We start from the raw sequence: 17,958 nt of genomic DNA, 5'->3' as shown, positions 1-17,958 counted from the left end.
GAAGTTAGTTAAAAATCGATTGCAAGATTTGTACCGGACAAATAAGAATACGATCTAAGAAAAACGTTGTAAAATTAAATTAAATCATAGATAAGCTTATATACATATAGAAGAATATTTTTAATCTATTATGGTTTGGTTTCGACAGTGTGTAATCGGATTTTAAAATACATTTGCAATTTGTATTCATATAAGACATAACTGGCAAAGTGTGCATTGTTTTTGTCGAATCTCTGTCGAAAGCCTACATCTACTATTATGGGTTGGTGAGGCAGGGTGTAATTGAATTTTAATAGCCTTTTGCAAATTGTATTTTTAGGTCAATGAAAACAAATAAGTATGACTGACAAAGTGTGCATTATTTTTGTCGGAACTCCACAGCTTACCTCTACTATTATAGTATGGTTAGGCAGGGTTTAATTGAATTTTAAAAAATTAACCAATTCTATCTGCAATTTGTATTCTTCAATGAAAATAAATAAGTATGACTGATAGAGTTAAGTGTGCACTTTTTATGTCGAATCTCGACATCCTACCACAATCCTTCGACACTGAATTGTGTCATCACTGTTGTGTTATTTTTAGTGAAAGGATGTTATTCTAGGAAATAGATACATTAATATTGATAGTTTGATTTAATTTTTTTTATCGTGGGGGCTCAAAATCACAAAGAGGAGATTTACACCCTTAAACCCGCTACTGAGCTTTTATCCCGGCCGATATTATGAGCTTTCGTTTATTATTTTCTTTTTCATAAACCCAACAACGATAATATCATTGAGCTATAGCTGGATATTCATCTTGATGGCTTAAATCTAGTATCTACCAAGAATAATATGTCGACCATTTTGCAAAAATAAACATTGTTATGATTGCGCTGATGTTCAAGTGAATAAGTAAGTATTGTTATCAAATACCTGTAAAATTACCAGAGACAATCCACTGAACTGGTCCGGAAACACATACACAACAATAATAGCGTGTTCTTGTATGGAATCTACACAATTGTTGAGTAATTCACGACAACACTGTGCGTAATGTAAACAAAACACTCGATACGAAGCCAACGCGTGTAGGCAAACGCGACAAAGAGAGGAAACGAGTTTTCCGGCTTGGCGAGGGATGCTGAGACGCGCGCGCAATTTCGGGGAGGGCGTGACCTAGACCCTGCGAACCTCCCCAACACCCCCGCAAGCGACGTTGCTAAGCAACCGCTGAAGCGTTACGACGAGTTTTCATTAATAAAAATTCATTCAATAAAACTATCCAGCGAAGGCTCTTCATTCTGAACGACATCGTTGACCCTGCTTAAATTAAAAACAAAATATATTTATTTACATCGTGTGTAGTGGGTACCAATTTTAATCAACTGGAAATGAGGCACAGTGGAATTAATCATTGTTTTTATTTGTGTAAGGGCCATCCCCTTATTGAGAACGTGTGGGCGCGGGCTCCTCCCTCTGTCTGTTGGAGGGCGAAAAGTACCTATTGCAGGACGTCCCAGATCAATATTCAAAAGGTCAAGAGATTGTTCACTCAGTGTAACCACTCTGTTAACCTATCCACTTTTCCCGACTCTAATTTTGCATTATCTATCAAGCCTTATAATAATATTATAAGGCCAGACCCAGACCAAGACGAACCTATTTGTGAACAAATGAACTTTAGATAAAAATAAAACCTGTTTAATGTTGTTGGCAGGCGTGCATACAAGTCCAGAACCCCTCCCCAGAAACGGGAAAATATATTTTTCGTCAGTAGATACCTCATAACTTAGGATTGTTAACCCATAAGATTTGCCTTCGAACAGTCTTCTCAATGGACTGGCCCCACTTCTCTCGATATTCTACGAGACGTAGTAATCATAAAAAGTTTGTGGCATCCAATGGTTGCCTTAATATTTTGATTCTGCAATCTGCATCTCTAAAAGACAAGACCGTTAAGCCACGTGAATTCGATAACAAGCGGATGTGACAGCTCACAATAACTCGCAGGTCAAGGTGAACACCCTTAGGTAGTTATATCTACAGGTCAGGTGTTTATCGCTAGACTCAAAGTGTGGTGTCTATCTATGGGGAATGTGCGGTTTTCTGGGGGATGGGTAAATGTGGAAGTCAGTGGCACCTGCTAATCTGTCTCGTCTAAAAAAATGATGGATATTCTTCAGAATGGAAGCTCCCAAATATGTTTTTTGTGTGGTCGCCTGGGTGTTGATAACGAAATGTTCTGATATAAATGTCCATCTTTTATTATATTCTGCCGTGGGTGGAAAATAATGTTCACGTCTACATATTCTTGGTCTGGAGTAGACCGATTTGGGCTTTGGTGAATAAAAAAATAACATACATGTTATGTAATAAAGCAAGTATAATTTTTATTGACTGTTTGAACCAGGGAAAACAAAAATAAGGGAAGACACTGTATAATTCTCGTGTTGAGAAATATGGGTTAAACTTAAAAGACTTTCAATAGTTACGTCTGTATTAATAGGTAATAATACAGTCAAGTTTGTCACGTAAACGAAACGCGCATTCTATATTAATAATAATTTGAGGACAGTTGGGTGTTGTATTTCTTGCGTTTTATGGTCTGACCGTCATTAAATAATATGTACACTAAATCTCGTTTCAAAACCTTGATCTATGGCGACAGGCTTTGGCATTTTTATTCTGTTAAGCAAAGGTTACTGCCCAGGGAACTCAGAAATAATGGGAACTGAAATATCTAACGGGTAAGCAGAAGCAGGCAACCGATCTCGAGTAAGGAAGAATACGGGATAAATTTAAAAACGTGTCAAGAATACGTCATTCGTTAAATACTGACAACTGCTCTCGGTTTATGCATTGACGCTCATTTAATATTTGTGTATTACACACACTGTTGCAAGTCTATAATGCGTGGTTAGTTTTCGTAGGACACACACATTAAAAACCCTGCGTCAAAATTTACTGTATTGGTATATAATAGCCTATCGGAATTATATTTATTATCTGTTCTGTGTTACTGCCCCATACATGGAACAAAATTATATAACAAATAATCTAAGGTTTATAGATTTAAGGCGAAATCGGTCGGTTATAATAATAGTAGTGAACATTTTTCATCTACATCTGTTTTTAGTCACAATACCTGTTGTTAATTCTTATACTTACACAAGTCTCTTGACCCCGATAGTCGATACCCACCATTTTTCAGCGTCCCTCGATGATCCATGCGCTCTTAGGGAGACATCCATTTTGGAAATTACTGAAGCCGTGTCATATAGGTTATGTTGATGACTTTGTAGGAACACGTTGCTATCAGGGCGTTAGCGACATCCATGACATTAAAACCTTCATTGTAAGATGGATTATGGAATGCAACATAGTGGACATTTCATTGCATAGACTCTCAATTGGTTAGCGAAGCAGGATATGAAGCCGTTTTTCCTTTACGGATAATTCCGTGACCGAATATTGTAAACATGCCCCCACAAGGGGGGGGGGCTGACAGGGCTCTAGCCTGGGGCCCGGCGTGGCGAGTCGGCCAAATAAGTGAAATAAAACACACATCAAAGATTTGTTCTAATAGTAAAAATGTCGCCTGCGGCGCTATTTTCCTTTATTAATGGTCATAAATATATGGTCATATTATTCTAAATATGTGGTTGTGCGATGTAGTTTTTGGTTGTGTCATTACTTAATAATTCCATAATTATTCAAGTGGATGTAGGTATGTATTAAAAATACACTAAAAACCCTTCATTTTACCGTCAATACCACTTGGGAAACGCTACTGTAGAGTATCTCACTGCATTGGCGATAGGAGGGAGGGGCCTTCGACTTTTGTGAAATTCGCTATTTCGTACATTTCTTAAAATTTTGATTTTTGTTGATACTAATGCAAAAACTGTGCGCTTCTATGCAGTCGAATTTGATAAAGATACATCATGTTATATAACTCATTATCAAGAAAAGAAAAAAAGGGTGGTTTTCAACTATCTCTTGACAGGGTTATAAAGGAAACAACTGATTGCTAATATTATGTCTCGTTACATTTATTATACCCATTAATAAATATATATTTAAAGTACACTTTATGAAGTTTTTTTTTACATTTTCAGGAACCATTTACGTACGAAAGTCGAAGGCCGCATGTACGAGTACATAAATACGAATTAGCGATATGAATCCTTTTCAACCACTTTTCCTCTTTCTTTCGACCATGTCCGATCCTAATAGGATCATATGGGCCTCCACAGAATGGAGGTTTGTATTAACAGATTTTATTTTTACGAGAAATGGATGTCAGCTACTTGCTCACCAATTACGTCCAAACTCTGACTCATACACAAATTGAAAAAACAATATTCAACCACACAGCATGGATAAGTGTTATGAAAGAATAAATTTTGTATAAGAAGTTTTGCTATGACCTATTCAACCCAGATGTGTATGAGCAGGCTCGCAAAATAAGGGCGCTTTTAGTTTTCAGATGTTGTGTATATTAATTATGTGTTAAATCAATGTCTTATCCTGTCACTAATGTACTAACGGCGTAGGTTACAATTACGTATGCATAATGACGAGCCGAATTTACGTTCGAAGTGACTCTGGGTTAATTGGTATAGGTACAAGTCTGGGGCCCCAAAAAACATCTTTTTAAAGATGGTGTTTTTATTAAAATTATCTTTCCTTGCTTTTCGGTCGCAAAACAAAATTAAAAATCTATGATTTTTAACATTTATACAGTATTGACAACAGAGCAAAGTGAGCAACTCGATTTTGGCTAAAGGTGATGTGTCAAGATCAGCACAAGATCACTCCAGATTGAAGAGATTGTTAGTAACGCGCGCCATCCTAAGTAATGAAAGGAAATTAGTTGCATAAATATATTTTTATTTCGTAGCACGGAAACTATTTGTAGGTATTTTGAGATTTTTTCGAAGAGCGTTCGGAAAGGTACTTAGAATAATTCTAAGTAGGTACCTTCTAAGTACCCAATTATTAGGCTCCATCTTATGCGTCAATTACATTGAGCTACTTTACGAGCTGTTTGTTGGCGAATTTAATAGCGGGCGATTCAGCTACTGCGATTGTGATGATGTCACACAAAACTTTCCATTCGCTGAGAAGCCACAAGCCAGCGACTATTTTGACAGAACGTAGTTCGTTTTTTTACCGGGAGGTTGCTACTGCGCTCTACTGCGCAGACGAAGTAGGCCCACACGCCGGCGTGTAGCGTGTAAAGTTGACCGGCTTTCAACTTTTCTCGGTAGATTGTTGACAATCTGCTTGTTAGCTTGTTCAATGATGACACTGGGCGACTTTACAGGCAGATTGTAAATTCGCCAACAAGCAGCTCGTAAAGTAGCTCAATGTAATTGACGCATTATAGTCTAGCAGCTAGAAGCTAGAAGTTCGTAAATTTGTGTATCTCTTTGCCTCGAGAGTTTTTCATGATATTTTACAATTATTTTTCGAGCGCTGTATCCATTGTAAATCCAGACCTGTGTGTAAAGCAGTGGCGAAGGGTGGAGGTAGGCTGTTAAGATCCGACATAAATAGTTTACACTGAAGTTTGTCAGTCATAAGTATTTGTTTTCATTGAACTAAGACTACAAATTATTGTAGATAGTGTTGATTAGTTTTAAAAATCAATTAAACCCTGCGTAACCAAGCCGTAATAGATTATTGTCAAAAAATATTCATCTATCAACAAAATATCTAATATTACGCCATTACATCATACATACTTTTAGATATTTAATTCATTAAAGAATATTTTTTTATCTATTATGGTCATTGATATACTACTAGATGAGCAGTTCCCATACAAGTGTCATTTTAAAAATGTACCACAAAAGATATTACGAATATCGTCTTATAATATTTCCTTGTAGGTATAATGCGTTAAGACCGATAACATGGATTCCCGAATTTCACCCGTATTGCCCTGGCTGTAAAACTAAATTTGCGTTCTTGGAATAGTGAACCTAAGGGTGGCTGCAACGCAAAGCAGACAGAGCAAGTCGTCATGCGTTAACTATTAGTTAGAGTAAGATGCAAGCTAGACCGGGCTTACTCAGTAAGTTTTAACGAAGGCCGAGTCGCTGAAAATCGGGCGTCATTTTAAGAAGCATATGATTCATCCAGTAGTATATCAATGATTATGGTTTTGTTTAGGCGGATCTTAATGGATTTCAAAAAACTAACCAACACTATCTGTAATATGTAGGGATAAGTATGACTGAAAAGTGTGCACTTTATCGGATTGCCCATAGCATATTATCTAAACTATTATAGTTTTGAACATACATAATTTTGAAAAAAACTTTCTGAGAGAATATATTACAACCAATAGAAAAAAACTTTTTGAAAAAAGTAAGCCACCCCGGCAGGGAATCGAACCCTGCATCTCCTGGGTTTAGTTTAGTTAAGTGTTTTTCAAAATGATGTATGTTCAATAATCAGAATAGTACATTCTTAAATCTTGTGAATTATTCGTTGAATAAAAGAAATAGTTAATTATATATTATAGTTTTATTTGGACAGGGTTTAATTGATTTTTAAAAACTAACCAGAACCATCTGCAATTAGTATATATTTTTAATTCAATGAAACCAATTAAGTATGACTGACAAAGTTTAGTGTGCACCATCTATATCGGATCGTAACAGCCTACCTCCACCCCTCGCCACTGGTGTAAGGTATATAATATTATTATGTGAGATTGTCAAAATGAAAAAGAGCTTTGCTTATAAAAATCCCATTCCTTTATTTAATAATATACATTTTACACGAGATATACGGATAACTGAGAAAGATATAGTAAAATTCATAATATAGATACTATGGGTGTAAGCGACACATAATACATATAAATATATATGTAGGTGCCCATATATACAATGACATTATATATTTAAAATTATTATAATACAAAAAAAAACAAAAATCGATGATTTTATATAAAATTATATTTATCGTTAAAAGAAAATTGATTAATATGTTTTAAAATCAATTCGTCCACAAAAACTATATCTATCGCACATACATACATACACAGCGATTATAATTTAGTTGTTTTTTTATATACACCTTAACAGGAAGACTCAACATCCGTATGGCGAGTGTTTGAATACAATAATTTGATTTTTTATATAATATTAGCTGTTGTATATGTTAAAACATACAAAAATATTAATATTGCATAATAATAATTGTTACATTATATTATAAATGTATACGAAAACAGCAGTAGGTATGTAATCGAACACAAATGCTGAGAACAGATAGGCTATCATAATGATATCAAAATTACTATTTATTCAATAGTATGCCGAAATAAAACTGCCAAAATCACCTTGAAGACATCAAAAAAAAATCAGGTCCATATTTTATCATTTTTGCGGTTTACTCCACGTGCCAATCTCGATTTATTAGATACTTCACCCACAAATGTATGAAAAAAAATAAACGAATTGTTTTACTACCCGAAAAGCTATGATAAGTCACTAGAGTATGTAAAATATTTTCGGAAGTGATACCTAAATTTTATATGAGCACAGTGATGTCCCGTTGGGGCAGGCAGGCCACGCGTTGCTTAGAGGCGGATAATTAAGGAATACATACTATCATTGCAACTTTCGAAAGCAGTGGAGTAGTGTTGCCAACCGTACTATAATTATAGTATTTGTACTATAATTTTGGCCCGCGTACTATGTACGATATAAAAGTTCAAGAATAATATAATTTTGAAATATTGGAAAAAAGTTGGCAATCGATGAAATATAGGACTAAAGTTGTTTGAGAGAGCTAAAAAAAGGCGGGTTTACCAGTTAAGTCAGATAAATACGACACAAATTTGCTGTTTTAGTAAAAAACGTATTATTCGAAGAATATTAAAATTTTAACACAATGCTTACGGGCCCTTTTAATTAATGTTGTAATTAACGTGTTAATTTGCATTTGAAAAGTAATTAGCAAAAACACAATTTTGTGCGGCCCGTAAGCTATGGGTTAAAATATGTGGTTGTGCGATGCAATTTGGTGTGATATGATGATTGATGTAATTAGATGATAATTGTGTCGCTAAATTTCAAAACCCGCTATAACACTTTTTTGAAATAATTAAGATACATACATCGTTGGATTCGTTATTAAAATCTCTACATGAAAAAACCGCTACGATTAACTGTCATTTATGAAACAAAATCAATGTGTCTATCAAATCCCGCTATAACACTTAACTACTGAAACATTCAAAAACCTTTTTAGTTCAAAAAGTTTTTATTGATTTTCTCAACCTAATGAAAAAGTGTTATAGCCTGTTTTGAAACTCAGCGACACAATTCTCTTGTAGAAATTTATTTTTGATGTATTTTCTGACCAATAAAATGGCTATTTATCCAATATGGGAAACGGTAGCATGTTACTTGGTTACCACAAAAAGGGGTCGCTATCAGTACTTCATAATATAATACCGAGTGCCGATAACTAAATAATTCAAGTGGATTTATTTGAAAATTAAAGCAGAAGGAAAAAAAGTGACTCAGTTCCGACGATACTTGTCGACTTTCATATAGTATACCACTCAGTGATATCGATTCATTTAAATTAATATACCTACATACGACTATCGCTATACATTTAAGTAAAATACCCATCGCTACAATGCTAAAGAAATGAGAAACATCTGTGTAATAATTATTTACGTACGTATATCTGACTATTAAAATAAAGTACGTGTCGATAGACTTTCTGACTTTTACTTTTATACTTGGAACAATCTTAGGGTTTATGCATCAGTTTATGCATCAGATCTAATGACTATCTGACAAAGTTTCTATTAGTGACGTGATAATATGACGTGGTTTCCATTCTATTAGTGACGTGATAATATGACGTGGTTTCCAGCAAGGCAGCGCAGGCGTGCCCTAGTGATCTAATAATGTATACCTAGTTCATGAAATAGGGTCGCCTTTTGGGGTTACCATGAGGACAAATACAAATGTAGGGCAAATAATGCACTCAAACGGAAGACATTTTAGTATCTATTAGGTTTAGTGGAAATCAATAAAATATTAGATGTATCGCTCTTGTCGACGACAGAAAAGTCGTGACCTTTTTAAGCCATTCGAGAAAAATACAAATGAATTTTTAATTTTTGTGTTTTTTTTTTGTACGAATCGGCGACATAAAATATCTATCCATCCTCCAAGATTCAAAATCAACGGATATTTCACTATCAAAAAAATAATGTTAAGAAGTTAAAAAACGATATATTTAACGTTAGTTGCCAGGTGCGTATTTTTCTCAAGCTACAAAAAAATGCTAGATCTGGCAAAAAACGCTAAGTTGGCAATCGTGGAAAAAATATTTTTTTAATAGATAAATCAATTATTCATTACAAAAAAGTAAAAATTTTTATGAAACATTAATTTTACTAATATTTAAAAAAAAAAATGGATTGAAGACGTCCTCATTTTGGATGTGATAAGAATATACTCGTACCTATATGAATGACAAGATGTACATACAAACGAACATCGTGTAGTTACTTTGCCAAGACGCTATAGTCAGACCGCGGCACTAGATTCCGATTTTCGATGGTAGTGAATGTTCGCGTTAATATATTACTTACCATTTTTTTTCAATATGATTTTTTAGACATAGATTCGAAGTATAGGCAATTGCTAGCACTACAATCAAAATTCAGTTTCGTGCCGGGGCCTGAATACAGTGGGCTCTGGCAAAGATGTTATGTCATAAAAATAACGTAGTGGAGCGTCCCCATAATCGATAGAGGCCGCCGACAAACACAAGTTTCAATGTCAGAAATACAATCAATCGAAAACTATTTCGGTAACCAATAAAACAAACAATAAAACAACAACTACTTACCTAAATGTCATAAAATAAATATTATGCAGGAGAGAAAAATACTAAAACAGAAAATATAAACGGAAACGAAGTATAAAACGTTCACATGTTTATTATTATAATATAATATTATGTAGACGACGCTTCCATACCAATTATTTAAAGGTACGTGATTGACAGTCGCACGAGCCGGCCGTTCCGTAAGCACCGACCATGCGCACTGCGGACGAAAAGAGTCTTCGGCGGGGCAGATAAGGCGTCGTTTACAAAATCTGAAAGAGATTCTTCAATTCCACCATCAGCTGCCAGTCAGTCTTCACCAAGTCGTCGCGGAAGTAGTCCTTGCACGCGTCTATGCTCGCGCGGGAAATCTGCACAAAAAATAGTAATATTATGTTAAATTTCATAAATTTACGTTTTGGGCATAATGGGAGGTCATTAACAGAGCTTGTGATTTCTCGAGATCGGTTTATTGATTTTTCGAGAAATTTAACAAATTCCTTTCACAACGAAAGTCGAGACATTCACAGTCAGGAAACAAAGAATATGCAAGAAATTAATTGCAAGCTTTCAGCACGTGTAGTGTAACACGGGTCAATCCACAAACATTTATTCATTGTCAGTAAGTACCTGCCAGCAAAAGAAATTCTTCATTAGTTTACCAAATATATAATTGTATTATTAAATTCCCCAGATAGAATTACTATAAAAGAAAATGGCTTTCCATTGTTACAGTATTTAGATACTAGCGAAATAGGTCGATCCCCTAAGGCCTAAGGCAAGCGGAGGGATGTCAATAAAATACTCTTGACCGACACTTTTTTTCGACGAACGAAATTTTTGTTCCTCTACGCCAGTGATCGCCAAACTGTCGCTCGCGAGCTACCGGTAGCTCGCGTAGGATATTTTATCATATTATTTATAAATTTGCCTCTCAAACTTTATTATAGGACTCCGAAATGAAATAATTCTCGAACTAAGTTTCAATGAAATCCTTAAGGCTATATCTCAGTTGAGGCACGGTCTAAAAAGATCGTGGCTAGGCGATGCGCGGATTGCGGGTCGCGGGTGCGAATGACGCATGCCGAACGAAATATAATTTGTCATAATCCAACATGCGTCCATTTAATATTCTATTTATTGTTCTATTAGTAACAATAATAATATATTCATTGACATGATTTCTTTTTCAAGTAAATGGGTAACGTTTTTAGTCATCTTTACACGATTTAAGAATTAATACCTCCGTCGCCATCACGAAACAAATTTACGTGTTCCCAGCTCGACGTTCTCTCTCCGAATGCTAGCGAGTCCAAAATTTCGTCGTGCCTATATAATAGTTGAAAATTATTTGCCGTTTCACTGATGTATCGTCTTAACAAGTTGCCGTTGTCTATGAATTTCTTGGCACATTCGTCCCAACAGAAAAGTATCCAATTTTAGTTCGAATTGCGCTCAAAATGAAGGCATTGTTTACCTGCTATTGCATACCTGCTTATGTGAATCAACGTTTTCCACTATGAAGGTGGTTAAAAGACTTCAAAGTAAATATAGAAACAGACTCACAGATGTACATCTTGTAAATTGGATTTGGCTATATAGGAGTGAAAGTTAGGTACTCACCGAGAATTGAAAAATTTGTGGAGGAAAGGGAATGCCATTCTTTTCACTAATCATTTTTACTTTTTACTCACACTTATTTCAAGATATTTTTCAATTACTATTTTGTTTATAAATAAATAATTAAAGTACGCATTTTATGTTTTATTGGAAGTCCGATGTCCTAATTTATTTTAAGTAATATAATAATATTAAGTATGATACGATAAAGGACGATGATAAAAAATTATAAAGAAGGAATATGTATACGTAGCTCACCAAACAATTTCAATTTCTGAAAGTAGCTCACATCCTTATTGGGTTTGGAGACCACTGATCTACGCCCTACGGTGAGGCCACGACACCAGCAAACTTATTAAAGATGACTTTAACACAAGTATGTACTCTTAACATTGATATACTACTGGATGAATCATATGCTTCTTAAAATGACGCCCGATTTTCAGCGACTCGGCCTTTGTTAAAACTTACTGAGTAAGCCCGGTCTAGCTTGCATCTTACTCTAACTAATAGTCAGCGCATGACGACTTGCTCTGTCTGTTTTGCGTTGCAGCTACCCTTAGGTTCACTATTCCAAGAACGCAAATTTAGTTTTACAGCCAGGGCAATACGGGTGAAATTCGGGAATCCATGTTAACGGTCTTAACGCATTATACCTACAAGGGAATATTATAAGACGATATTCGTAATATCTTTTGTGGTACATTTTTAAAATGACACTTGTATGGGAACTGCTCATCTAGTAGTATATCAATGACTCTTAACGATTTGAGATTTACCGCTCATCTGGGTTTATCACTAATAAATTCATGAAGACATTTCAAAACCCTGAATTATAAACTGTGAAAACTTTTTTTATTATCATACAACTACACCGGTAAGTTATTTTGTATATTGAAGCATGATATAGGTATCGTGTGGTTGCTGCAAAAAGTTGGTACGTCGATAATTTATTTTATTTACTACGGATTAAGAGCGGAATGCAGAAACATTTGTCATAACTAAAATTTCCTTAGCAGAAAACACTATGCAGAAACATTGTCCTTAGTTAAGATCATTTCTATTGAAAATAATACCATATTTAAAAATTCTCTTTCCTATAGTTTAGGTAAATTATTTTATAATTGTTAAGCGATGACAAAAATATGACAACTGCATTTTATAAATGCAATAACTATAAATACATATTAATTTTTAATTTTAATACTCTTATGTTTCCGTTATAAGTCATTATACGTGATTCCACAGGCACCGCAAGATATTTTTTTAACATGGTAACACTAGCGTCAAGTGTCATTCTATCACCTGGCATTTTGTATTTCTGCGGGCTGGCGTATAAAAGTAAAATAATATTTTGCAAGTACATGCCAAACGAATTAACACTATCAATATCCATATTGAGATATATTGTTAAATGAATTTGAGTGTATGGACTGTTTTATAGACATGCGAATTTATTTTGACAGCAGCTGTCAGTGGTAAATGGTAATACAGAAGGGGGCGTGTTCATAACAAATGTAGTCTATGGTTAAGGATTCCTTAACTCTATACTCAGGATTGTTTATAGTTGTCATGCTTTTCGGCGACTTATCCTTAGGATCGAAATCTTAGATTGTGCATGCCGCTCTAAGTGTATAAATATAAATATGTTTGCTAGAAAACAAATCAAAGTTATCCGATATATTATAAGATGCACATAAAGCACAAAGAAATTAGCATTATTCCTGATTTTAGAGGGCATGTCAAACATTAAATTGCAATTACTTCATAATATGATTTCAAAACTTACGATATAGGAATTGACATGTCATCTGTGATGGCTATAGATAGCTTGTATTAATATTCAATTAATTTAATGTAATAGTAAGTTTGATCAGTAGCTTAATTGACAGGTAGCTTACCCAATCGGGTATTGTATAACAGGATACGGATTTAGAATGTGTAAAAATATGGGATAAACTTAAACACGCATTAAAGAATAATTATACTATTTTCAATATTTAGGTCTGTCTCATAATATACATTTTAAAATTTATTACGTAAACGAAACGCGCATTCAATATTTGATGACAGTCGGCGCGCTTTGTGTCCCATGGTTTTATGGCCTCAAGTAATATAGCGAACCCTGCTTCAAAATGTTGGTCCATGGCGACTGCCTTTCTCATTTATATTTTATTAATCTGTTTTATCTTCCGGTTGCCGCCAGCGCCGTGACCGACCCTCCCTCACCCTGCAGCGGTGGTACAAAAGCGATCAAGCAAAGTATTAATCTATTCTATGGATAAAAATCTATTATCCGCGAACTGAAAGGACGTGAGTGCGAATTCCAATATATTATTATTTTTTAATGTGTATGTTTTTGAGGGTTTCAAAATGATTTATTATTATTTTAAATAAAAAGAATCATGGATTCTATATATAGGTAACATTCGTCAAAATACTCTGAATTAGATTAAAATATATACCTATGCAACAGCCGGTCTGTGAAATATCTCGTGTCCGGAAACTTGTACGTATGCAGTTCGCCGTATCACACTTCGCCGTGAAATGTTGTATCGGAAATATGACCGTAAAGACCATACAACCTTTTTGGGTCGTATAGAACTGAGATAAAATTCATGTCTAAATAAAACACGGTTCTTGTCGGTTTACAGGAAGCCAGCGGCAAACAAATTTTGAAAATAGCCGATATACTGGATTATTTGTTAGGTTAGGTTAGGTTCTCATTCTTGAATTCATGAATTTTGCCAAAATCAGCTATGAAAATCGAATTAATGTTCATAATGAATCTAATAAAATTGGAGACCGTATAGAATACGGTCATCTCTTTCCGATAGAAAGCTCACGGCGAACTGTGCCACGGTGAAATGTTTTACGTACAATTTACATGTAACCGTACTTATAAAAATGTCTGATGTATAAATTTTATATAATATAATAATATACGTCTTATTGTAAGTATCGATACGTTTCTTTCAACGACATCCCTAAGGATGCGACGTGTTTGCAAGGGTTGTTATTGCTAAACTGGGTCAGTGCGCTTGTGAAGCTGCACGGGCGGGAAGAGGGGGTTGGTAGGGGTTCGATCGATATGCCATTCATGGAGAGACAGTCTCGGCCCCGACACACTGGAGCCTTACAACATTACAATACAACTGATGTGGCCAGATTTTCGAAAATCTGGGACGGGACAATACGGCACACCACGGGAATTGGGAGTTACTTTCATGGGATGGACCGAATTTTAACCTTGTCATAATAGCTATAATAAACGACGCGATACCCGCCGAGCAGGGAACTCAGAAATAGTGTGAACTGAAATACCTAACGGGTAAGGAGAAGCAGGCTACCGATCTCGAGTAAGGTAAGGAAGAATACGGGATAAATTTAAACACATGTCAAAAATACGTCATACGTCGAATACTGACAACTGCTATCGGTTAATGCATTGACGCTCATTTAATATTGGTGTATTAAACACACCATCTGACGTCTGTAATGCGTGGTTCATTTTCGTAGACACTCACACATTCAAAACCCTGCGTCAAAATGTACTCTATATAGCGGTAAATAGCGTATCGGAATTCTATTTATTAATCTGTGACCACAAACTATAAAAAATATCCAAAAGTCAGAACAACCGTACCTCTTGCATGATAAGCCCTCTTTTACGGCCCGGGACTATGTCTCCAAATGCTACAGAAACAAAGTGTAATGTTTGATCTTAATGTTATACGGCCATCTCACGGTGAACTATGACAAAGTCGGTGTCAAAGTCTTGGTCTATGGTGACTGTCTTTCGCATTGATATTTAAATTTTAATCTGTTTTGTGATAACTACCATACTGCCTATAAGATGTATAATTTTATCACTATTAACACGACATATTATGATGCAATCCAATCAGAACAAGCGTCGAGATTGTCCAATTGGTACCTGAATCGTTGTTTGCAAAAGTTATTTGTGATTGACAAAATCATTTCTCCAAATAAAGAAGGAAATGTATGTATGGAAAGTCAAATTTTCAGTGTGTCAAGTAGGCATTTAAAGATTGTCATTGCATCATTATTAATTGTCCGTTCATGGTAGGTTAATAAGGACTTTATTATTTTCAGAAAATTATCGTGTATCATATTATTCATTGGCTTTCTCTAAAATTCCGGGATATTGTGCTTCCCGGGTAAACGCTTTAACAAGGATTCTGGACAGCAGTTGGCAACCCTAACTCAGAGGTCAGTTAACGACGCCAAAACGGAAAATTACACGACCAGAAAACATGGTTACGGTTGACCATCACCGCAATTTTAATCGCATTTTCAAAAAGTACGGCCCGACGACACATCCTGCCCAGAAACCACACCACGCCGTAACTTTTTCCTTGTCCGGAAATTTGTACGTATGCAGTTCGCCGTATCACACTTCGCCGTAAAATGTTGTATCGGAAATATGACCGTAAAGACCATACAACTAGGGAATCCAATCCCGAGCCGAAATTCTGATCCCGGGATTTCGGGATTACAATTTGACAATCCCGGGATCCCGGGACTGGTCCCGGGATTGGCATTTTTTTCCATTGTTAATATACAATTTTTATATTTACACATAACATTGATAAAATCGGTCAAACATAAATCTAGTATAATTTATAATATTTAAGACATTTATTGTTAATATTGTATATCTACGTTCAATCTTGGAAATACATAAGTTTAATGGAGTAAATAATATTAAATATATATATATATAAATAATAATGTGAATTTAATACGCGATTGCTGTTTCTGATAGTAAAGACTTAACGAATGGATTAGCGAGATTTAAAATAGTAAAGCAAATAAGCATGGCGTACTTATGGCCTTTCCGCTTCATAAATCTAATTAGTCAGCCAAATATGAAATTGCCGTAAAACGTATGAGGTCACGGTGGAATTACTTTGTTAAAAGTGCGAAGCATTGCTTTTTTCCAATCTTTCTCATTTTTAATAATTTATGTGAAAAAATAAAATGAATCGACAGCTTACACATGGGTATAAATCGAACTTCACTCAAACTCAGTTTATTTCTAATGTAGTTATTTTTTATTAAAAGTATTTTTTCTGTTATATTTTCGCTTTTATTTTATGTTCCATAAAAATTTATAAAAAAATCAATCCCGAAATCCCGGGATTATGTTTATCAGTCCCGGGATTCATAGGTATCGAAAATAGCTCGGGATCCCGGGATCCCGGGATGCGGGATCCCGGGATTGGAATCTCTACAACCAACCTTTTTGGGTCGTATAGAACTGAGATAAAATTCATGTCTAAATAAAACACGGTTCTTGTCGGTTTACAGGAAGCCAGCGGCAAACAAATTTTGAAAATAGCCGATATACTGGATTATTTGTTAGGTTAGGTTAGGTTCTCATTCTTGAATTCATGAATTTTGACCAAATCGGCTATGAAAATTGAATTAATGTTCATATTGAATCTAATAAAATTGAAGACCGTATGGTATACCGTCATCTTTTTCCGATAGAAAGCTCACGGCGAACTGTGTTATGTACAATTTACATATTGTAACCAACCTTTTCAGGATGTGTTGGTTTCTCACAAACTACTTGACGTTTTTCAGATCCCCAAATTCGGCAGTTTTGCTTTTTAACGTAACCGTTTTTTTGGCATTTGATTTCATCCGAAAATATTTTTGCTGCATAATTTTAGTTGAAACAATTATTTTGATTATATTTTTTTACGATTTATACCCACCAGTTGGTGTACCGTACAATTTCCCACTAGACCAGATGTTGCGAACCTATGACACGCGAAATGATTTTGCATGACACGCGAAAGTTTATTTTGAAGAGAACAAAATATACATATAATGTATAATAATAAATGCCAGATCGCATTGCAATAAACATAGCAGGCAATTACTCTTCACGAATTAGCATTACGTTTAATGTAAATATGTAATTGCATAGATCAGTTTTTAGGGTTTATGTATCACATATAACATTATCGCACTAACCTCATCAGGCGGCGAGGTAAGCCACGCCACGAACCTCTGACTTTAATCGATTTACAATTTTTGAGATCACAGTAGCGAGAGAATGACTTATCTGAGATGACCAATTAGGCGGCCATAGACGGACAGTTTTCGTAGCAGTTTGAACATGGCACAGACAATAACTGTACGTTAGTGGACACACCACAGATCAGTTTAACTACCCCATTTAAATCTGTCGAACTGTCAACAGACGTGCCCATATACGTACAGTTATTGTCCGTGGCAAAGCAAGTGTCAAAAACTATGGAGGTTATGTTCGCGGAGATAATACACAGGGGTATTGTTTAAATTAGTTTTAGGTAGGGTATACTTGAACGATGATACACGAATAATTTAACTTTGAATTTATTATGGTTATGATTGTTTTTATTAGAAACAAATTGACATAAATACACACCTATGACGTTGGTAAAATAAATCATGATTT

At 35.1% G+C, this 17,958-nt stretch overlaps 1 protein-coding gene across 1 annotated transcript in view; it reads right to left on the bottom strand.

Annotated features, from left to right (window-relative positions):
• Positions 1-9,162: 9,162 nt before the first annotated feature.
• The window catches only part of LOC147064227 (eukaryotic translation initiation factor 5B-like), a 39,428-nt gene continuing 30,632 nt past the window's right edge, over positions 9,163-17,958 (bottom strand). Inside the window, exon 16 of the mRNA XM_085959274.1 lies at positions 9,163-10,234. Coding sequence (XP_085815400.1) covers positions 10,127-10,234 — 108 coding nt within the window. The 3' untranslated portion in view covers positions 9,163-10,126. The remainder of the gene's footprint in view (positions 10,235-17,958) is intronic.

Source organism: Rhyacophila brunnea, unplaced genomic scaffold, assembly GCF_057557595.1.
Source record: "Rhyacophila brunnea isolate RB1 unplaced genomic scaffold, BYU_Rbru_1.0 scaffold_8, whole genome shotgun sequence".
NCBI lineage: Eukaryota > Metazoa > Arthropoda > Insecta > Trichoptera > Rhyacophilidae > Rhyacophila > Rhyacophila brunnea.
The sequence above is the reverse complement of the archived record's forward strand: the minus strand, read 5'-3'. Positions and strand labels throughout refer to the sequence as shown.